This window comes from Lampris incognitus, chromosome 13, assembly GCF_029633865.1.
Source record: "Lampris incognitus isolate fLamInc1 chromosome 13, fLamInc1.hap2, whole genome shotgun sequence".
NCBI lineage: Eukaryota > Metazoa > Chordata > Actinopteri > Lampriformes > Lampridae > Lampris > Lampris incognitus.
Genome location: NC_079223.1, coordinates 336,105 through 358,805, shown reverse-complemented (window position 1 = coordinate 358,805; position 22,701 = coordinate 336,105). Strand labels below are relative to the sequence as shown.

Sequence of the window (22,701 nt, the reverse complement as noted above, 5' to 3'; positions counted from 1 at the left end):
GTATATAGCTCTACAGCTGCAGATTATAGATTGTATATAGCTCTACAGCTGCAGATTATAGATTGTATATAGACCTTCAGATGCAGATTATACAGATTGTATATAGTCCTACAGCTGCAGATTATACAGATTGTATATAGATCTACAGCTGCAGATTATACAGATGTGACTCTGATACTATGCGGTACATAGTACCTGTAGATTGCAGATTTGCACATCTACAAAACATTGATCTATACCTCACCCCCGTCCCTTCTTTCCTGTAGGTGGTATGTCCTGGACGCTGACACCACTGACCTGGTTGCTATCCACACAGACGGTAACGAGCAGCTTTCCATCATGCGCTTCTCAGTAGGTGGGTGGTGTCAGTTTTCACTTGTTAACCTGTATAATTGGGTCCTCCGTGCATGTTTAAGGCTACAATCCTGAGACCTCCTGTGTAAAACTCTGGAGAGTCCACACCATACTTACAAATGCACAAGCAGGAAAATCTACATACACACCAGAATATTCTGATTTTTGAAAATATATGTGTGCCAAATTTTGTACCCTTTTCCATTTAAAAATCACAACCAATGGGGTGGTGTAGCGGTCTAAGAATCGGCTTTGTGTTGATGCAGTTGCCCACTGGCGACCGGGGTTTGTGCCCCGCTCTCGTCATATCCGACTATGGCTGGACTCAATGAAGCAGCAATAATTGGCAACGCTGTCTTCAGAAGGGGGGCGGAGTCGGCTTATGTTCGTCACATTAATGCGCCTCTGTGTGTGTCGGAAAAAACAGTGGTTCGGCCTGGATTCGCCTTGTCACGGAAGTGGCGAGGCATCTCCTTTAAGACTGTTGGCCGGAGAGATGCAGTTGGCGAATGCATGCAGTATGAGGGTGGGTGTTTGAACTAAAATAGGGATCAATTGGCCACTAAATTGGGAGAACAAAGGGAAAAATCAGAAATAAATTTATATAAAAAAAAAACCCCAATCAACTGGAAATTGTGCATGCGTCCGCAAGACTCGTCTCACCCTGTCAGCTTCCAAAACTAGCAAAATGGTTGTTGAAACCCCCCAACAGAATAATCATTTAGAAATAAATAGTCCCATGTTTCTCACTCAATACTGTCTTTGTGAACAAAATGGCCAAATTTAAATGAAAAAAAATACTTTCAAGAGGCAATGTAATAATAATATAATAAATAAATAATTTTATTTATTTAAAGGCGCCTTCCATTATACTCAAGGTCACTGTACATCAAACAACAGCAATACAAATCATGACTGCAATCAACAATAAAATACACAATAAGCAATAGAGCAACATCAGCAAGGAGTTAAAACAACATGAAGACGGTGCAGTTAATGCTGTTAAAGTGAGTAAGTGGGTTTAAAAAGGTGGGTTTTAAGAGTAGTTCTGAATTCTGTAATAGAGTCCAGCATGCAGATGTCACAGGGAATGGAGTTGCAGAGTTTGGCTGCAGCGTAGCAGAAAGCCCTGACACCCACTGTGCTGAGGGTGATGGCTGAATAGACTAGACATAGAATTGAAAGAGCACTACAGAATCAGAATCATGTGTATTGGCCGTGTAGGTTTGCACAAACATGAAATGTGACTCTGGTTTCATGGCTCTCTCAGTGTACTTAACATAGATTTACAACACAACAATCTTCACATATATAAACAAGGATTGACTCATACAGGTGAAGTAGGGGTTGATAAAGTGCAGTGGTGCAGAGAATATATCAGAGATGCTGAAATAGATATTAGCAGGTTACTTACATATATGCCTGAGGTAGATGTACATGACAGAGTGTACCAATATACGTACAATGTACAGTACAGTATATACAACATGGTTGGATTTATTTGAGTGTTAAGCATTCATTTGAAGGACATTGTGTCTTTGTGGATTTAGAGAAAGCATAAGATAGGGTGCAAATGGCGACAGGCATGGACGCAAGTCCATGAATACTGGGATGGCATCCAGCGCTTTACCTGTGCCCCCGTCCATAGGGTTAGTGGTTGTGTCAGGAAGGGCATCCGACGTAAAATTTTGCCAGATCATTATGCGGATTGACAAGACCGCCATCGGTGTTGTGCCCTCACAGGGTACCGATGGAAACTGTCGACTCTGCTGTGGCGACCCCTGGGAAACAGGAACAAGCCGAAAGAAGAAGAAGATAAGATAGGGTGCAAAGACAGGATATGTATTAGGGCAGTGTTACAGTGGTGATGTGTGTGGTTAGAATGTCAGATGGGTTCAAGGTGGAGGTGGGACTACATCAAGGATCGGCTCTGAGTCCTTTCTTGTTTTGAATGCTGGCACTATGACTGGTAAAGGGAGAGAGCTGGCTGATATGATGGAAAGAAGAAAGGTAGGCATACTGTATGTGCAAGAGACCAGGTGGAAGGGGAGTAAGGCCAGGAGCATTGGAGGCGGGTTCCAACTCTTCTACCATGGTGCGAATGGGTGGGAGGAGAAATGGGGTAGGGGTAATTCTGAAGGAAGAGTATGTCAGGAGTGTGTTGGAGGTGAAGAGAGTGTCAGACAGAGTGATGAGTATGATGCTGGAAATTGAAGTTCAAAGAAGATTGAATCAGTTCATCTGGATACATTTATTGACAGATACTGTATCTGTCAATAGGCGTTGTGTCCAGATGAACTAATTCAACCTGCTTTGATTTTCTTACCTGGATTATTGAGCATGCATCAAGACACTGGAAATCAAAGGTGTGTTGATGAATGTTATCAGCACATATACCCCGCAAGTGGGCTGTGAGATGGAAGAGAAAGAAGAATTCTGGAGTGAGTTGGATGATGTGGTGGAGAGTGTACCCAAAGCAGAGAGTGGTGATTGGAGTGGACTTCAATGGGCATGTTGGTGAAGGGTAGGTATGGTGTCAAGGAGAGAAATGTGGTAGGACAGATGGTGGTAGATTTTGCAAAAAAGATGGAAGTGGCTGTGGTAAATACATATTTCAAGAAGAGGGAGGAACACGGGGTGACGTACAAGAGTGGAGGAAAGTGCACACAGGTGGACTATATCTTATGTAGAAGGTGTGATCTGAAAGGGATTGGAGACTGCAAGGTGGTGACAAGGGAGAATGTAGCTAGGCAACATCGGATGGTGGTCTGTAGGATGACTTTGGAGACCAAGAAGTGGAAGCGAGTGAAGGCAGAGTGAAGAATCAAATGTTGGAAGTTGAAGAAAGAAGACTGTTGTGTGGAGTTCAGGGAGGAGGTAAGACAGGCACTGGGTGGTAGTGAAGAGTTGCCGGATGGCTGGGCAACCACTGCAGAAATAGTGAGGGAGATAGCTAGAAAGGTACTTGGTGTGTCATCAGGACAGAGGAAGGAAGACAAGGAGACTTGGTGGTGGAATGAGGAAGTACAGCAAAGTATACAGAGGAAGAGGTTGGCAAAGAAGAAGTGGGATAGTCAGAGAGATGAAGAAAGTAGACAGGAGTACAAGGAGATGCAGCATAAAGTGAAGAGAATTGGCAAAGGAACAGGTGTTTGGTGAGTTGTATGAGGAGTTGTTGCTTAGCGGAGAAAGCATAGTGAATTTCCAGTCTTTGGAAATGAGGACACCCGTACCGCCTCCTCCTTGTCTACTTTCCTGACACCTTGGAAGATGATAATTTTGTCTTTTTTAAGTTTGCTGTCAGGGCCCAGTTCTGACAGTATTTCTCTAGCAGATCCAGATGCTGCTGTAACCCTGTTCTGTGGGTGACAGCAGCACCAGGTCATCTGCATAAATCAAGAATTTAACTTCTGTGTTTTTTTAAGGTGAGGCCAGGAGCTGCAGATTGTTCCAGTAACACCGCTAACTCATTGGTGTAGATATTGAACAGGGTTGGACCCAAACTGCAGCCCTGTCTCACCCCTCGCCCTTGAGTGAAGTATTATGTTCTTTTGTCACCAAGTTTTACCCCACACTTATTTTCCAAATATACAGATTTGATTATGTCAAACTCTTTACCCCCTATGCCACTTTGGATGATTTTATATTATAAGCCATCGTGCCAGATAGAATCAAATGCTTTCTTAAAATCAATTAAGCATACAAATATTTTTCCTTTATTTTTTTTGCTGAACATGTTGATTAATTAGGGTGTGTAGGGTGTAGCTGTGATCTGTAGTGCGGTGATTTGGTAGAAAGCCAATCTGACTCCTGCTCAAGTCACTGTGTTGGGTAAGGAAGGCCTGTATTCAGGTGTTAATAATACAGCAGAAGACCTTCCCCAGGTCACTGCTCACACAGATGCCTCGCTAGTTATTGAGGTCAAATTTATCTCCACTCTTGTATATTGGGGATATAAGCCTCCTATTCCAGGTGTCAGGAAAGCAGCCAGCTTGTAGAACCAGGTTGAACAGCTTAAGCAGAGTCTTCGGCAGCTCAAAGGAACTGTATTTGAGTATTTCAGTTCTGATGTTATCAGGACCACAGGCTTTTTTTGGTTTGAGACTTTGGAGTTTGTCTGTTAGATCTTCTAGTGAAATTTGGTAGTCAATTGGGTTCTGTTTGTTTTTTGTAGTTGATACCAGTACTTCCAGCTTTTCTTTTATATGTTTTTGTTCAGATGAGAGGTCTTCTGGCAGTATTTCTTTGTATAGGTTTTCAAAATATTTTTTCCAAATGTCTCCATTTTGAATGGCTAGTTCCTGGGATTGTTTAGAATTCAAATTTCTCAATTTGGCATTTAGTAAGGTCTTGTCCCGAAAGGAGTGAGGGTTGGTCTGAGCCCTCAAGGGCCGCCTTCGTCCCCTGATGCCGCCGTGAGCGGCGCATCTGCGGCTGGAGATGCCGCTGCCGAGTCGGCACAGGACAGACAGGATGCCGGGAAGCGAGGGGCGGGAGAAATAGACCAGGTGGTGACACAGAAAGAGACCGGGGCTGGAGAACATAAGGAAAATGGATGGACTAAGCAGGCAGGAGAAGGAGGTGTGCAGGCTGAGCATTTTAAAAACGTTGATCACTCTGAGAAGGTAAGAGAACTTGGGCAGGTCACAGCTGATGGCCAGGATGAGCAGGCAGGGGAGGTTGAACAGAATGAAACGGAAGATGAAAACAGTGAGAACAGGGATCATAGCAAATTGGCTGGGCCAGATACGAATTGTGGTCGGAGGACGCAAATACAGCAGATTGCTGTTAGAGTGGCAGAGTCTGTACTTGAAGAAGAGGCAGAGATGGTGTTCAATGATGAAATAAAATCAAAAAAGTCAATTAAAAGGAAGCCGACTGACGGTAGACAGGAAAATTTAAAAGCGAAGAGGGCTTCAAAAGATAAAAAGCCATCCTCCTCTTTGTCTGATGATAACACAGAAGAAAGTGGCTGTGAGTTAGGTTCCTCTCCTCATACACAGGTGGACACAGAAGGGAGCTATGCCTTTCTAAAAATCAGGACGTTTTTGCAGGTTACCAAGGGTTCGAGGGCAGTCAAGGTGGAAAATTACTTTCCAGACATGCAGCTTTTTATTGACTCAGTTGAATGCTTTATGAAAAAACACAGGGGACTTGGAGGTGAACACATTTACTGAGCAGGAAGTCTTCAGACTGAAAAAACTTGTACAGAAAGTAAAATTGCAACTCTATGATGATGTTTAAGACAAGTTTGGGTATTGTTATCTTTTTGGTCAGTGTAAGCTTGTTTCTGGCACAGTTCAGCCCCACTCCCCTCATGTGTAATATAAAATTAGGCACTTCAAATCTGAATGGAGCAACATGTCTGTGAATGTTCTCATTCATCCAGGTCATGGTTATCCAAAGGAGTTGAATCAAGTGCAACTGGACTTGGTATATATCCGTGAAGACATTTCGCCTCTCATCCGAGAGGCTTCCTCAGTTCGTGCCTTTCTGACTAGACCAAGCTAGTCTGACTGGCTGGTGAAACTGAACTTTGCAACACAGAGCTGACAATGTGCCCAGCAGCACTCAGGCCCAACAAGAAGAACACAAATACCCGAGGGGAGCTTTAAAAACCTGCGGCTACACCAGTTGGACCTTTGTGAAAACTGCAACACGTTCCAAAAAGACCAACCAGGTGAGCGACGAGGAGAAAAGGAACAGAAGGAATAGCACAGTCATCCCGTATGTTTCTGGGGTCTCTGAGAAACTCAGGAGAATTTTCAACAAACACCGCATCCCGGTATACTTTAAACTCAGCAACACACTCCGACAAAGACTGGTTCATCCCAAAGACCATGTACCACACACCTGGAAAAGCAATCTTCAATTAAATTCAATTCAATTTATTGTCATTAAAAACAATGTGCAGGCACATGTTAAAAATGAAATGAAGGCTGTGGCTTCACCAAACAGTGCAAGACAGACACAGACAAACACACCAAACACAATATAAGATGTACACACATGAAGACCAAAAGCTAAAAATAAGTTAAAAGAGAGCTGGAGTACAAAATATTTAAAAGTATCTACAGACATTCAGTGGGTAGCCAGGTTCAAGTGGGCAACAACTTGTGGAAAGAAGCTGTTTTTGAGCCTGGTAGTGCAGGCTCTGAGGCTCCTGTAGCGCCTCCCAGAGCGCAGGGGGGAGAACAGTCCATGGTTGGGGTGGGTGGGATCTCTGATGATGCTCAGACCCCTTCGATGGCAGCGTTTGTGATAAATGTCTTTTATGGCTGGGAGCTGGGTACCCGTGATATGCTGGGCCGCCTTAACGATCCACTGCAGAGCTTTCTGGTCTACTGAGGTGCAGTTGCTCTCTATGGTGGAGTGGTAGAAGTTAGTGAGAATTTTGGGGGATAGACGGGCGCTCCTCAGGAAATGCAGGCGTTGTTGGGCCTTTTCACAAGGGCCTGGGTATTTAATGTCCACGAAAGTTCCTCGCTGATGTGGACTCCAAGGAATTTAAAGCTGGAAACACGCTCCACTTCCACCCCATTGATGTGTATGGGGGAGTAGCTGCAGCTTCTAGACCTCCTGAAGTCCACAATCAGCTCCTTTGTCTTCTGCACATTAAGGACAAGATTGTTGGTAGTACACCATGATGTGAGGTGCTCAATCTCATCTGTGTAGACCGTCTCGTCATTGTTGGTGATACGGCCAATGACTGTGGTGTCATCTGCAAACTTAACTATAACACTTGAAGGGTGAGTTGGCAGGCAGTCGTGGGTAAAGAGGGAGAAAAGGAGGCGGCTCAGAACACAGCCTTGAGGGGCACCTGTGCTGAGGGTCAGGGTGGAGGAGGGGTGGTTACTGAACCTAACAGACTGAGGTCTGTTGGTCAGGCAGTCCAGGGTCCAGTTACAGAGGGAGGGGTTGAGGCCAAGGGAGAGGAGTTTGGTGGTTAGTTTGGCGGGGATGATAGTGTTGAAGGCAGAGCTGTAATCTATAAACAGCATCCGGATGTATGTGTTGTTAAGTTCAAGGTGGGTCAGAGCAACGTGCAGGGCAGTGACAATGGCATCCTCAGTAGACCTTTTGGGACGGTAGGCGAACTGATGTGGGTCGAATGTGGGGGGGATAATGTTTTTGATGTGAGCCAGAACCAGTCTTTCAAAGCACTTCATGGCAATGGGGGTGAGTGCTATGGGTCGGTAGTCATTCAGACATGTGGATGTTGGTTTCTTGGAGACAGGAATGATAGAGGTGGTCTTAAAGCATGCCGGGACTTTAGATTTGGACAGTGAGAGGTTAAATACAGGTGTGAAGACCTCAGCCAGCTGGTTGGCACATTCCCGGTAGACCCAACCCGGTGTGCCGTCTGGTCCGGCAGCCTTCCGTGTGTTCACTCTGCGCACTGGTTCTCTGACCTCTGCGACTGATAGAGTGAGCACCTGGTTTTCTGGGTGGCTGGGGATTTTTGTGGCTGGGTCAGTATTGTCCTTGTCGAAGCGGGCATAGAAATGATTTAGCTTGTCTGGCAGGGAGGCATCATGGACAGTGGGACCGTGATTTGCGCTTTTGTAGTCTGTGATAGACTGAATGCCATGCCACATTCGCTGAGGATCAGAGTTATTGTGAAAGTGATCCTCTATTCGTAGGGAATATTTATGTTTGGCTGTTCTGATGCCCCTTTTGAGGTTGGATCTGGCTGCGCTGTAGGCCTCACAGTTTCCTGACTTGAACGCTGCACCCCGGACTTTCAGCAGCTGCCGGACCTCACTGGTCATCCAGGGTTTCTGGTTTGGAAAGGTGCGGACTGATTTTTTGTTGTGACACTCTCAGTGCAAAAGTTAATGTAGGCTAGTATGGCAGATGTCTGTTCATTAATGTCTATATGGGAGCCATGGGTAGCTGAATGTGCAAAAATACTCCAGTCTGTTTTCAAAACAGTCCTGGAGTTCAGAGACTGCTCCTTCTGGCCGGACAGTGATTGTCTTTACTGCTGGCTTGACCCGTTTTATTAGGGGTTTGTAGGCTGGGACCAGGAACAGGCAGAGGTGATCAGAATGCCCCAGGTGGGGGCAGGGAGTAGCTTTGTATGAGTCCTTGATGTTTGTATAGAGATTGTCCAGGGTGTTTTGTCCCCTAGTGGGGCAGGAGACATGCTGATGGAATTTGGGCAATACAGCCCTGAGGTTAGCCTGATTAAAGTCACCTCCTATGATAAAGGCATTGTCCGGGTGTTTGGTCTGTTGTCTGCTGAAGGCACATTGTAGCTGCTTAAGTGCTTCCTTAGCATTAGCATGTGGGGGGATGTATACAGCGGCAATGGTAATGGCCGTTAGCTCCCTGGGCAGGTAAAAAGGCGAGCATCTGGTGTATGCTTTACAATGCAATGAGGATTGCACTGACCTATACATAGGAGAAACCAAACAACCACTACACAAACGGATGGCCCAACACAGAAGGCCAAACTCCTCAGGACAAGACTCAGCAGTCTATCTACACCTAAAGGAGAAGACACACTCCTTCGAGGACAGCAACGTACACATTTTGGACAGAGAAGATAGATAGTTTGAAAGAGGGGTGAAGGAAGCCATCTATGTGAAACTGGAAAAACCATCCCTCAACAGAGGAGGAGGTCTGCGACACCACCTATCTCCCACTTACAATGCCGTGCTTTCATCTCTACCCAGGAGACTCAAGAAGCCTAGCCTCCAAGAACATCAGTTGGTCACTAACGGCTCCAACGACTCTCATGACCACTGAATAATGAAGTCAAAACTAACACCGCCAACGACCGTCGCTGCTAAACAAATGCAAATTGCGCGGCTGGACATCGGAGCACAGGAGAGCCACTCATATCAATAGTTCCGATAACGACGGGCGTGGCCAAACATCGGTACATAAAAGAGCCACTCATATCTATGGCTCTGTTGGCGACTGGCGTTGGTAAACATCGGGACTCAAAGAGCCATGGACATCTATAGCTCTGACAACGACTCCTAGAGGATAAATTCTGAGTCTCATCACCAGCCAGTCAGACTAGCTTGGTCTAGTCAGAAAGACACGAACTGAGGAAGCCTCTTGGATGAGAGGCGAAATGTCTTCACGGATATATATCATGTCCAGTTGCACTCGATTCAACTCCTTTGGATGAATGGAGCAAGAGATGACATGAAAAGAGCTGCTGTGTTTAAACTGGTTGAGCTGAAGAAAATAGATGTTTTGCTTGTAGAAGAAACACGTAGCACAGCAGATGATGATGTTGAATGGAAGAGGGATTGGACTGGAATATATATCAGTCTGATTCTCAGTCACAAGTCAAATATAAGTGGTGGGGTCGGGATTCTCTTCTCAAGAGATTTTTTGCCATGCTCCCTTGAGGTAGAGGGAGTAGTCAAAGGCCGGCTACTGAAAGTAAGAGCACATTATGAAAACATATAACTAGTTTTTATAAATGTTTATGGTCCAACCCTTGCCCCCCGAAAAATTAGTTTTTTTGGATGTGTTGTCTGATGTTATTCGTAAATGTGACAGTGAGGAGTATTTATTTCTGGGAGGGGAATTTAACTGTACAGAGAATTGCAACCTGGACAGGAAGCACCAGGAACCACATCCTGCATCTCTTAGTTTGTTCACACACTTGGTTAATTCGTGTGAACTGAAAGATGTTTGGAGAGCTTTTTATGGGACCCAAAGGCAGTATACATGGGCATGTTCAAAAGATAATGTGCTATCCATGGCACAGCTTGATCGGTTTTATTGTTTTAAACATCATTTTAATGTATTTAAACAATGTAACAGACTTCCAGTTTGCTTCTCTGACCCCTCTCTTGTACAGTGCTCGGTTTTCATACGAAGTGTTAAAACATATAGTGCTTTCTGGCATTTTAACACAGGCCTTCTAAATGATAACAACTTTAGAGACGCTTTTAAGTTTTTCTGGGGCCAATACAGAAGCCGAAGGTCTAAATTTAGTTTTTTCTACAGCAATGGTGGGACATTGGCAAGTGTCAGATAAAGCAGTTTTGCCAGCAGTGCACTTGCAATGTCACTGGAGACATAACCAGATCTATGAGAGCTCTAGAGGATGAAATGGTGGAACTACAGAATTTGGCAGATTCCACAGAAGACAGATGCCATGTAGAGGCTCTCAAATCCAGAAAGTCTGCTTTGGCTAGCCTGCTGGGTATTACAGCACAGGGAGCACTTGTCCGCTCATGCTTTCTGAACGCCACACATATGGATGCTCCTTCTCACTTTTTCTTTAGTCTAAAACTCAAGAATGGGCAGAGAAAAACCATTCACTCTCTGCGTACTAACACTGGTCAATCAATCAATCAATCAATCAATCAATCAATCAATCAATCAGATTTTATTTGTATAGCACTTTTCATACAAACAAATGTAACACAAAGTTCTTCACACAATAAAACAACGAAATCAATAAAATCCCCCCCCCCCTCACAAAAAATAAATAAATAAAAGTACAGGCAAATTCTAGAAAAGTAAAAACAAGTTTAAAACTGAGTTAGTGAAATAAATAAATAAACGTGTCATAAACACTGATTAATTAAAAGTAACAACAGAGCAGAATATATGAAAATAGCAAAATATATAAAACACACACACACACACACTATGAATTTAGCTATAGGCTGTTTTGAAAAGTAAGGTTTTTAACCCTGCTTTTAAATGTGTCCAGTGTGGGGGCCTCTCTCAGGTCCTCAGGCAGGGTGTCCAGTGTGTGGGGGCCTCTCTCAGGTCCTCAGGCAGGGCATTCCATATACTTGGGGCGTAAATAGAAAATGCAGCTTCCCCTGCTCTAGACCTAGCACGAGGGATGGTTAAAAGACCACTGCCATTAGACCTGAGAGTTCTTGCTGGTTTATAGGGAATTATCTTTTATATAGCGTGGTGCAAGGCCATTTAGCGCTTTGTATACAATTAAAATAATTTTAAAGTCAATTCTAGTTTTAACGGGGAGCCAATGCAGAGATCTAAGAACAGGTGTAATGTGCTCATACTTTTTAGTTCTGGTCAGAACACTAGCTGCCGCATTTTGAATTAATTGTAGTTCGTGCACAACTGATTTTGGGAGGCCGGTGAATAGTCCATTGCAGTAGTCTAGTCTACTTGTTATAAAAGCATGGATTAATTTCTCACAGTTTGATATTGATAGAAAGCCCCTTAGTTTTGAAATGTTTTTAAGATGGTAGAAGGCTGATCTTGTGAGATGATTGATGTGGCTCTTAAAATTCAGATCACTGTCCATGATTACACTAAGATTTCTAGCTTCACCTTTGCACTCCAGAGACAGAGAGCTGAGATGAGCTGCAATTCTCTGTCTCTGAGTCTTTGCACCAAAAATAAGTATTTCTGTCTTGTCTTTGCTCAGTTGTAAAAAGTTATCTGACATCCATAAAGTAATATCGTCAGTAAACTGAATTAGGGAACGTATGGGAGCTAGGTCATCAGAAGATAGGGATATGTACAGTTGTGAATCATCTGCATAATTATGGTAATTTATTTTGTGTTTCTTTATAACATGTGCCAGTGGGAGCATATAGAGATTTAATAGTGGTGGTCCAAGAATCGAATCTTGGGGTAGCCCACACATTATACCCACTTTGTCAGAGGAAAAGTCTCCAATAGACACAAAGAACTGCCTGTCCTGAAGGTATGTTCTAAACCAGTTGAGAACCGGGCCAGAAAGGCCGACCCATTTTTCTAATCTCTCTAGCAAAATATCATGATCAACAGTGTTGAAAGCAGCACTGAGGTCCAGGAGCACAAGAACAGACAATTTATTAGAATCTGTGTTCATATGCAGATCATTCACAACTTTGATAAGTGCTGTTTCTGTGCTATGGTGAGATCGAACACCCGATTGACAAATGCCTAGAAGGTTGTTAGATATTAAATAGTTATCCACTTGAGAATAAACGGTTTTTTCAAGGATTTTGCTGAGGAATGGTAAGTTGGAGATGGGCCTGTAGTTGGCAATAACTGTCGCATCAAGATTACTCCTCTTCAGAAGTGGTTTAACGACAGCTGTCTTAAGTACTGCAGGAGTTATACCTGCCTGAAGAGAGTAGTTAATAATTTCTAAAACGTCATGTGCTAAGCAATTCAAAACATTTTAAAAAAAAATTGGTAGGGAGAGGATCCAAGCAGCAGGTGGACGACCTGAGCTGCCAAACAATATCGTCTAGACTTTTAAGGTCTAGAGTGTCAAAGTGAGACATGGCGCCAGTGATATTTCTGGAGAACTGTAGGGTAGGTTCATTACTGGATCTTGAGGCACTAATGTTCTGTCTAATGGCAGTAATTGTGTTATTGAAGAATGTAGCGAATTGCTCACATATTTCAGTGGACAGCATCTCTGATGGGTTTGGAGATGGTGGATTAATAAGTTGGTCAGTAGTGGAGAAAAGCACTTTACTATTGTTAATATTTTCATTAATGATTTTAGAGAAAAAAGGCTGTCTGGCCTGTTTAATTTTTTTTGCAGTACTTGCTCAGTCTATCCTTGTAAAGTTCATGCTGAACCTGAAATTTAGTCTTTCTCCACTGTCGTTCTGCTTGGCGACAGTCTCTCTTAAGCTGCCTAATAACCACTCCATTTCTCCAGGGGGCTTTTTGTTTTTCTATGTTTTTAGTTTTAACAAGTGCAATGTTGTCAAAGATATTCCGTATTTTTGAAGTAAGAGCAAGGTGTTCAAATGACGTGAATTTCCCGAGGGGGATTTCCTTGCAGCTATAGGAATCAGAGAAGACAGCAGCTATTCCACTGCCTCTCTTATCAGATCTGGTGGTATGGATGAATTTGAAGTCAGGAGGTGCAGTCTCAGTAAGTGCGACTTCGCGATTTCTATCCAGCCAGGTCTCAGTCAGTAGGGTGAAATCCAGGTTATAGGTACTGGTAAGATAATTAACACTGATGTGCAGCTACCAGATTTTTCTGAGATTCTGAAACACGCAGCAGGGTTTTACAGTGATCACTATAAGAGTGAATTCAGGCAGGATGTGCTGGGGGCTGAATCATTCTATGATGGGCTAAAAAAGGTTGAAGAAGCACTCAATACAGAGCTCGAGGCACAAATGTCCCCTGAAGAACTTCATGATGCCCTACAAAGTCTGGAAAGTGGCAAGGCACCTGATATAGATGGTTTACCCGTTGACTTCTATTTGTCTTTTTGGCCGGTGCTCGGAGGGGATTTGTTGACTGTCCTGAGGAACAATGCAACTGAGGGGCGGTTGCCTCAGAGTTGCAGAAGGGCCGTCATTACTCTCTTGCCAAAGAAAGGGGATTTGCAGGACATTAAGAACTGGCAGCCAGTGTCCCTGCTCTGCACTGATTACAAGATCTTTTCTAAGGTGTTAGCAAACAGACTGAGAAAGGTGATGAAGGAGGTCATGCATGTTGACCAGACTAACTGTGTGCCCGGTAGGCTGATCACTGACAACATTACATTAATTAGGGATGTTCTGGACATCTCTAGTTCATTGGGCTTTGAAACTGGTCTTATTTCCATAGATCAGGAAAAGGCTTTTGACCGGGTTGAACACCAGCACTTGTGGCAAACCATGAAAGCTTTCGGTCTCAGCCCAGGTTTTATAGCTACGATCAAGGTTTTGTACAGTGACATTGAGAGTGTACTTAAAATTAACGGTGGTTTGAGTGCTCATTTTAAGGTTCAAAGGGGAATAAGGCAGGGATGTTATTTGTCTGGAATGTTGTACTCTCTGGCCATTGAGCCCCTGTTGCATAAATTGAGGTGTGAGTTGTCTGGAGTTGCTTTTGCTGGTTGCAGTGCAACTTTTAAGCTCTCTGCCTATGCGGATGATGTAGCTGTATTTGTAAAGGACCAAAGAAATGTTGATGTCTTAGTAAAAATTTTTAATAAGTTTAGTCAGATATCATCAGCTAGGGTAAACTGGGGGAAAAGTGAGGCACTGATGGTAGGAGAGGGACTGCACGATAAGCTCATGTTACCTGGGGGGTTGACATGGAAAAGGGGAGGGATGAAATATCTGGGAGTGTTTGTGGGGAATGAAACTTTTTCAAATAAGAATTGGGAGAATGTTTTGGAAAAAGTAGAAGGGCATCTTAGGAAGTGGAAATGGATTCTACCAAAACTGTCATATAGTGGTCGCATGTTAGTTCAACATCCTGGTGTCATCAACGCTATGGCATCCATTAACATGCGTTGATCCTCCAACCAGCCTCCTGGCCAAGATTCAGGCTGTGCTGGTGAACTTTTTCTGGGACAACTTGCACTGGATTCCTCAGAGTGTGCTGTACCTTCCTAAGGATGAAGGGGGTCAAGGGCTGATCCATCTGGCCAGCAGGGGTGCAGCCTTCCACCTCCAGTTCATTCAAAGATTCCCCACTGGGCCTAGAGACTTTGTGTGGAGACCAGCAGCCTGTGCAATACTTCAACGGTGTTGTGGACTCGGAATAGACTTGCCTTTGTTTTTAATGGCTATTAACAACTCAAACCTCAATGGATTGCCTGGTTTTTATCGTGGGCTCATAAGAGTCATTAGGGCTCATATGTTTAAGAAGGAGAGAATGGGCTGTTCTGACCCTGAGATGGCTTCTAAAAGAGCCGGTAGTGTATGGTGGGCAAATTGACACGTTCTGTGACATTGGACCCACTGTATGAAAGCTGTTCTGCCTGGCAAAGGTCGTCACGTTGGGTCAGGTGGTGGAGCTGGCTGGGCCCAATCTTGACAACGCTGCTGCACTAGCATTTCACATGGGAGTGAAATCTACACGCCTCCTTAGCCAGGTACTATTTAAATGGAACGGTCAGCTCACAGCAATAGAACGGGGACTTTTGATATCATACTGCAGTGGTTTTATTCTTCTCAATTGTGAGGATCCATTTCCTGTTTTAAAGGTTGTTCCTGATTTGAAAAATTGCACGGGGCCACTTTTGGATTTGGGAAATGTTCTTAATGAGAGGTTGAATGTACTTAAAGGTAATGTTACGACCCTTGGTCTGGAGAGGGTGCAACAATTGGTGTACTGGGTAACACTGAGGTGAGGGTACAACACAGTGAGACATAAACGTTTAAATATAATGAAATATAAATATTTATTGACACAATGACAGGACAAGGGAACCGAACGGTTGCCAAAACTATAAACTACTAACAAAAGTAACCCACCCCTGACAGTGCTGAAAAGCACCAAACCTAAAGACAGAAGGTGGCAACCGCTGCTAACCGTGTGTGTCTAACAGGAGGTAAGCTACGTGATGGGCATCTTACCTTGATCCCCTTGCCCAAAAGAACTAAAAAGTTAAAGGCTAAACATAACCAAAATACTTCAGATTTAAACAATGCAAAACTTAAATGAAAACGAGCCAGACATTATAAACACAAAGTAGCTACAGAGACAAAGACATCAACACAAAGTAGCTACAACACACAAACTAAAATCACACAAACTAAACTAGCTTGATGACAATTGGATGATTCATTGACCGGTTGATTAGGTGATGAGGAGCACCTGGCGGATACCTGAATGTAGAGTCAGAGTGAGGGTTAGATACAGGAGGCAAAAAAAAACAACAACTATACGGACGCGGACACACCCATGGCCGTAACAGGTAAGATCATGTATAGTATGCTGGTAAAATTCCTGAATAAAGAAAAACTGAGTGGTTGGACTGATACACCCTGGAGAGTCCAGCTGGGCTTGGGGGAGAATGTGAGGCCAGTCTGGAGGGGTTTATACAAACCACCGTTAATTAAAAAAGCTGGTGATCTGCAGTGGAGGGTCTTGCATGGCATAGTAGCATCAGTGCTTTTGTTTCTGTGCTAGACCCTAATGTGAATGACAACTGTCCTTATTGTGCTCAAAGAGAAAGTCTTTCATTGCTTTTCAGAATGTGTGAGGCTTACACCCCTGTTTCTGCTACTAGAATGTTTATTTAGATCATCTGGGGAAAGCTTTTGCAAACAGAATGTTATTTTTGTTTCCAAATACAGCCAACGTGTAAAATATAAAGGTCAACTCTTAAACTTCCTTGCAGGGCAGGCAAAAATGGCTATCTATGTAAGCCGGAAAAAAAGAATTGAAGAGTGTATAGAATGTCATGTTGAACTGTTGTTTAGCAGGATGGTCAAGGCCAGGAGAAGAGTAGACTTCAATTATTACAAGGCAATGAAAGACCTGGACACATTCATAACTGTGTGGTGTTATAAAGGGGTGCTGTGTTCCACCATAAAGGATCAGCTGGGTTGTTCTGCAGAGCAGGATAAGAGGGATCTTACCTGTTTTTTATGTTTTGAGTTGTTGTTGAATGATTGTTTTTTGGGATTGTTAAAAGATGCATATTGAGTGTTTGTAATTTGACACGTATTGTTTATATGTTTAGAAAGATTTCAGGTCTGTTTTTTGTTAATTTTTTTTCCGTTAAATAAAGACTTGTTTTAAAATTCAAATTCTCTCTCTCTCTCTCGCTCTGTCTCTGTTGATCTCTCTCTCCCTCGATCTATCGCTCACTCCGTCTCTCGCTCTCTGTTGATCTCTCGCTCTCTGTTGATCTCTCGCTCTCTGTTGATCTCTCTCCCTCGATCTATCGCTCACTCCGTCTCTCGCTCTGTCTATGTTGATCTCTCTCGCTGTCTGTGTCTCTGTTGATCTCTCTCTCTCTCTGTCTCTGTTGATCTCTCTCTCTCTGTCTCTGTTGATCTCTCTCTCTGTGTCTCTGTTGATCTCTCTCTCTGTGTCTCTGTTGCTCTCTCTCGCTCTCTGTTGATCTCTCTCTCCCTCATCTATCGCTCACTCCGTCTCTCGCTCTGTGTCTCTGTTAATCTCTCTCGCTGTCTGTGTCTCTGTTGATCTCTCTCGCTGTCTGTGTCTCTGTTATCTCTCTCGCTCTCTGTTGATCTCTCTCCCTCGATCTATCGCTCACTCCCTCTCTCTCTCTGTGTCTCTGTTGATTTCTCTCTCCCTCATCTATCGCTCACTCCGTCTCTCGCTCTGTCTCTGTTGATCTCTCTCTCTCTCTGTGTCTCTGTTGATCTCTCTCGCTGTCTGTGTCTCTGTTGATCTCTCTCTCTCTCTGTCTCTGTTGATCTCTCCCTCTGTCTGTCTCTGTTGATCTCTCCCTCTCTATGTGTCTCTGTTGATCTCTCTCGCTGTCTGTGTCTCTGTTGATCTCTCTCGCTCTCTGTTGATCTCTCTCTCCCTCGATCTATCGCTCATTCCGTCTCTCGCTCTCTGTCTCTGTTGATCTCTCTCTCTCTCTGTGTCTCTGTTGATCTCTCTCGCTGTCTGTGTCTCTGTTGATCTCTCTCTCTCTCTGTCTCTGTTGATCTCTCTCTCTGTGTGTCTCTGTTGATCTCTCTCGCTGTCTGTGTCTCTGTTGATCTCTCTCTGTCTGTGTCTCTGTTGATCTCTCTCGCTCTCTGTTGATCTCTCCCTCCCTCGATCTATCGCTCACTCCGTCTCTCTCTCTCTCTCTCCCTCATCTATCGCTCACTCCGTCTCTCGCTCTCTGTGTCTCTGTTGATCTCTCTCGCTGTCTGTGTCTCTGTTGATCTCTCTCTCTGTGTCTCTGTTGATCTCTCTCGCTGTCTGTGTCTCTGTTGATCTCTCTCTCTCTCTGTGTCTCTGTTGATCTCTCTCTCTGTGTGTCTCTGTTGATCTCTCTCGCTGTCTGTGTCTCTGTTGATCTCTCTCTGTCTGTGTCTCTGTTGATCTCTCTCGCTCTCTGTTGATCTCTCCCTCCCTCGATCTATCGCTCACTCCGTCTCTCTCTCTCTCTCTCCCTCATCTATCGCTCACTCCGTCTCTCGCTCTCTGTGTCTCTGTTGATCTCTCTCGCTGTCTGTGTCTCTGTTGATCTCTCTCTCTGTGTCTCTGTTGATCTCTCTCGCTGTCTGTGTCTCTGTTGATCTCTCTCGCTGTCTGTGTCTCTGTTGATCTCTCTCTCTGTGTCTCTGTTGATCTCTCTCGCTGTCTGTGTCTCTGTTGATCTCTCTATCGCTCACTCCGTCTCTCGCTCTCTGTGTCTCTGTTGATCTCTCTCTCTCTGTCTCTGTTGATCTGTGTCTCTGTTGATCTCTCTCTCTCTGTGTCTCTGTTGATCTCTCTTGCTCTCTGTTGATCTCTCTCTCCCTCGATCTATCGCTCACTCCGTCTCTCTCTCTCTCTGTCTCTGTTGATCTCTCTCTGTGTCTCTGTTGGTCGCTCTCTCTGTCTGTGTCTCTGTTGATCTCTCTCTCTCTGTCTCTGTTGATCTCTCTCGCTCTCGCTGTCTCTGTTGATCTCTCTCTGTGTCTCTGTTGATCTCTCTCGCTGTCTGTGTCTCTGTTGATCTCTCTCTGTGTCTCTGTTGATCTCTCTCGCTGTCTGTGTCTCTGTTGATCTCTCTCTGTGTGTCTGTTGATCTCTCTCGCTCTCTGTTGATCTCTCTCTCCCTCGATCTATCGCTCACTCCGTCTCTCTCTCTCTCTGTCTCTGTTGATCTCTCTCGCTGTCTGTGTCTCTGTTGATCTCTCTCTGTCTGTGTCTCTGTTGATCTCTCTCTCCCTTGATCTATCGCTCACTCCGTCTCTCTCTCTCTGTGTCTCTGTTGATCTCTCTCGCTCTCTGTTGATCTCTCTCTCCCTCATCTATCGCTCACTCGTCTCTCGCTCTCTGTGTCTCTGTTGATCTCTCTCTCTCTGTGTCTCTGTTGATCTCTCTCGCTGTCTGTGTCTCTGTTGATCTCTCTCTCTCTGTGTCTCTGTTGATCTCTCTCGCTGTCTGTGTCTCTGTTGATCTCTCTCTCCCTCGATCTATCGCTCACTCCGTCTCTCGCTCTGTCTATGTTGATCTCTCTCGCTGTCTGTGTCTCTGTTGATCTCTCTCTCTCTCTGTCTCTGTTGATCTCTCTCTCTCTCTGTCTCTGTTGATCTCTCTCTCTGTGTCTCTGTTGATCTCTCTCTCTGTGTCTCTGTTGCTCTCTCTCGCTCTCTGTTGATCTCTCTCTCCCTCATCTATCGCTCACTCCGTCTCTCGCTCTGTGTCTCTGTTAATCTCTCTCGCTGTCTGTGTCTCTGTTGATCTCTCTCGCTGTCTGTGTCTCTGTTATCTCTCTCGCTCTCTGTTGATCTCTCTCCCTCGATCTATCGCTCACTCCGTCTCTCTCTCTGTGTCTCTGTTGATCTCTCTCTCCCTCATCTATCGCTCACTCCGTCTCTCGCTCTGTCTCTGTTGATCTCTCTCTCTCTCTGTGTCTCTGTTGATCTCTCTCGCTGTCTGTGTCTCTGTTGATCTCTCTCTCTCTCTGTCTCTGTTGATCTCTCCCTCTGTCTGTCTCTGTTGATCTCTCCCTCTCTATGTGTCTCTGTTGATCTCTCTCGCTGTCTGTGTCTCTGTTGATCTCTCTCGCTCTCTGTTGATCTCTCTCTCCCTCGATCTATCGCTCATTCCGTCTCTCGCTCTCTGTCTCTGTTGATCTCTCTCGCTGTCTGTGTCTCTGTTGATCTCTCTCTCTCTCTCTGTGTCTCTGTTGATCTCTCTCTCTGTGTGTCTCTGTTGATCTCTCTCTGTCTGTGTCTCTGTTGATCTCTCTCGCTCTCTGTTGATCTCTCCCTCCCTCGATCTATCGCTCACTCCGTCTCTCTCTCTGTCTCTTCCTCATCTATCGCTCACTCCGTCTCTCGCTCTCTGTGTCTCTGTTGATCTCTCTCGCTGTCTGTGTCTCTGTTGATCTCTCTCTCTGTGTCTCTGTTGATCTCTCTCGCTGTCTGTGTCTCTGTTGATCTCTCTCGCTGTCTGTGTCTCTGTTGATCTCTCTCTCTCTGTGTCTCTGTTGATCTCTCTCGCTGTCTGTGTCTCTGTTGATCTCTCTATCGCTCACTCCGTCTCTCGCTCTCTGTGTCTCTGTTGATCTCTCTCTCTCTGTCTCTGTTGATCGGTGTCTCTGTTGATCTCTCTCTCTCTGTGTCTCTGTTGATCTCTCTTGCTCTCTGTTGATCTCTCTCTCCCTCGATCTATCGCTCACTCCGTCTCTCTCTCTCTCTGTCTCTGTTGATCTCTCTCTGTGTCTCTGTTGGTTGCTCTCTCTGTCTGTGTCTCTGTTGATCTCTCTCTCTCTGTCTCTGTTGATCTCTCTCGCTCTCGCTGTCTCTGTTGATCTCTCTCTCTGTCTGTGTCTCTGTTGATCTCTCTCGCTGTCTGTGTCTCTGTTGATCTCTCTCTGTGTCTCTGTTGATCTCTCTCGCTGTCTGTGTCTCTGTTGATCTCTCTCTGTGTGTCTGTTGATCTCTCTCGCTCTCTGTTGATCTCTCTCTCCCTCGATCTATCGCTCACTCCATCTCTCTCTCTCTCTGTCTCTGTTGATCTCTCTCGCTGTCTGTGTCTCTGTTGATCTCTCTCTGTCTGTGTCTCTGTTGATCTCTCTCTCCCTTGATCTATCGCTCACTCCGTCTCTCTGTGTCTCTGTTGATCTCTCTCGCTCTCTGTTGATCTCTCTCTCCCTCATCTATCGCTCACTCGTCTCTCGCTCTCTGTGTCTCTGTTGATCTCTCTCTCTCTGTGTCTCTGTTGATCTCTCTCGCTGTCTGTGTCTCTGTTGATCTCTCTCTCTGTGTCTCTGTTGATCTCTCTCGCTGTCTGTGTCTCTGTTGATCTCTCTCTCCCTCGATCTATCGCTCACTCCGTCTCTCTCTCTCTGTGTCTCTGTTGATCTCTCTCGCTCTCTGTTGATCTCTCTCTCCCTCATCTATCGCTCACTCCATCTCTCACTCTCTGTGTCTCTGTTGATCTCTCTCGCTGTCTGTGTCTCTGTTGATCTCTCTCTCTGTGTCTCTGTTGATCTCTCTCTCTCTCTCTGTCTGTGTCTCTGTTGATCTCTCTCTCCCTCAATCTATCACTCGCTCACTCCTCTGTCTGTATTGATCTCGCTCCCTCGATCTGTCACTCACTGCTCGCTCTCTGTGTCTCTTGATCTCTCTCTCCCTCGATCTATCATTCAATCCTTCTCTCTCTGTGTCTGTTAAATTAAGACTTGTTTTAAAATTCAAATTATCTCTTTCTGTCTGTCTCTCTATCTGTCTCTCTCTCTGTATTCGCTCTCTCTCTCTATCTGTCTCTCTCTCTGTCTCTCTCCAATTCAGTTCAATTCAATTCAATATTTGCTTTATTGGCATGACATACGTTTTTGTACATGTTGCCAAAGCATGTAAAACAACACAACAATGATTATAATAACGGCAACAACAGCAATTATTATGATATCAAACAACAACAGTAGCAATAACAGTTTATGGTTCTGCGGCCTAGCCGGCAACAACACGGCACCAACAACTCTGAGGCCATGCACTCGGCCTGAGGGGGCCACACTCATTGAGAATGTGCCACCTACAGCCCGCACTTCGCCCCTGACCAAAAGCATCAAGATGCTTTTGCTAAATAATGACGACAGCGAATAACAACCAGTGATAGGTGCCGTCACCCACTGTCTCTCAGGTTGTGGCAGGAAAATATAAATCTTGCTGCAATGCTCGCAGCTGCCCCCCTCCCCATACCACCTTACCTGCATTGTCCATTTCCTGCTACTCTGGAATCAAATGTTCCAGCTCCTGGACAAAAGCCCGTCACTGTTTTTCAGATGTGTCACATTTAAGGAGGAAGTGCCCCTCTGTCTCCACCTCATCTGTCATGCACTGACCACATGTTCGATGCTCTTTTGGCCACCACGTCTTTTTATGTCTCCCCTTTTCAATGGCTAGACTGTGGTCACTGAGCCTGTATTTGGTGAGGGTCTGTCGCTGCTTCCTGTCTCTGACAGTTAAGAGGTGTTCTTTCAAATTATAGTTTGTTTTTAGGGCCCGATAGACTTCTAGTTTGTTTTGAGTTTTGATTTCAGCATTCCAATGTTTCATATAATTTTTTTTTTTTTTTGTATCCTCATGTTTGTGATTTGTCCTGTTTGTTTGTTTTGTAGTCTGATTTGTCCTCATGTTTGTTTGTTTGTTTGTTTGTTTTATAGTCTGATTTATCCTCATGTTTCTTTGTTTGTTTGTTTTATAGTCTAATTTATCCTCATGTTTGTTTGTTTTATAGCTGATTTATCCTCATGTTGGTTTGTTTTATAGCTGATTTATCCTCATGTTGGTTTGTTTTATAGTCTGATTTATCCTCATGTTTGTTTGTTTTATAGCTGATTTATCCTCATGTTTGTTTGTTTTATAGCTGATTTATCCTCATGTTGGTTTGTTTTATAGCTGATTTATCCTCATGTTGGTTTGTTTTATAGCTGATTTATCCTCATGTTGGTTTGTTTTATAGTCTGATTTATCCTCATGTTGGTTTGTTTTATAGCTGATTTATCCTCATGTTGGTTT

At 44.4% G+C, this 22,701-nt stretch overlaps 1 protein-coding gene across 1 annotated transcript in view; it reads left to right on the top strand.

Annotated features, from left to right (window-relative positions):
- Window positions 1–22,701, top strand: part of LOC130122431 (echinoderm microtubule-associated protein-like 4) — a 218,711-nt gene that overhangs the window by 167,283 nt on the left and 28,727 nt on the right. The window contains exon 19 of the mRNA XM_056291344.1: window positions 267–355. Coding sequence (XP_056147319.1) covers window positions 267–355 — 89 coding nt within the window. The remainder of the gene's footprint in view (window positions 1–266; window positions 356–22,701) is intronic.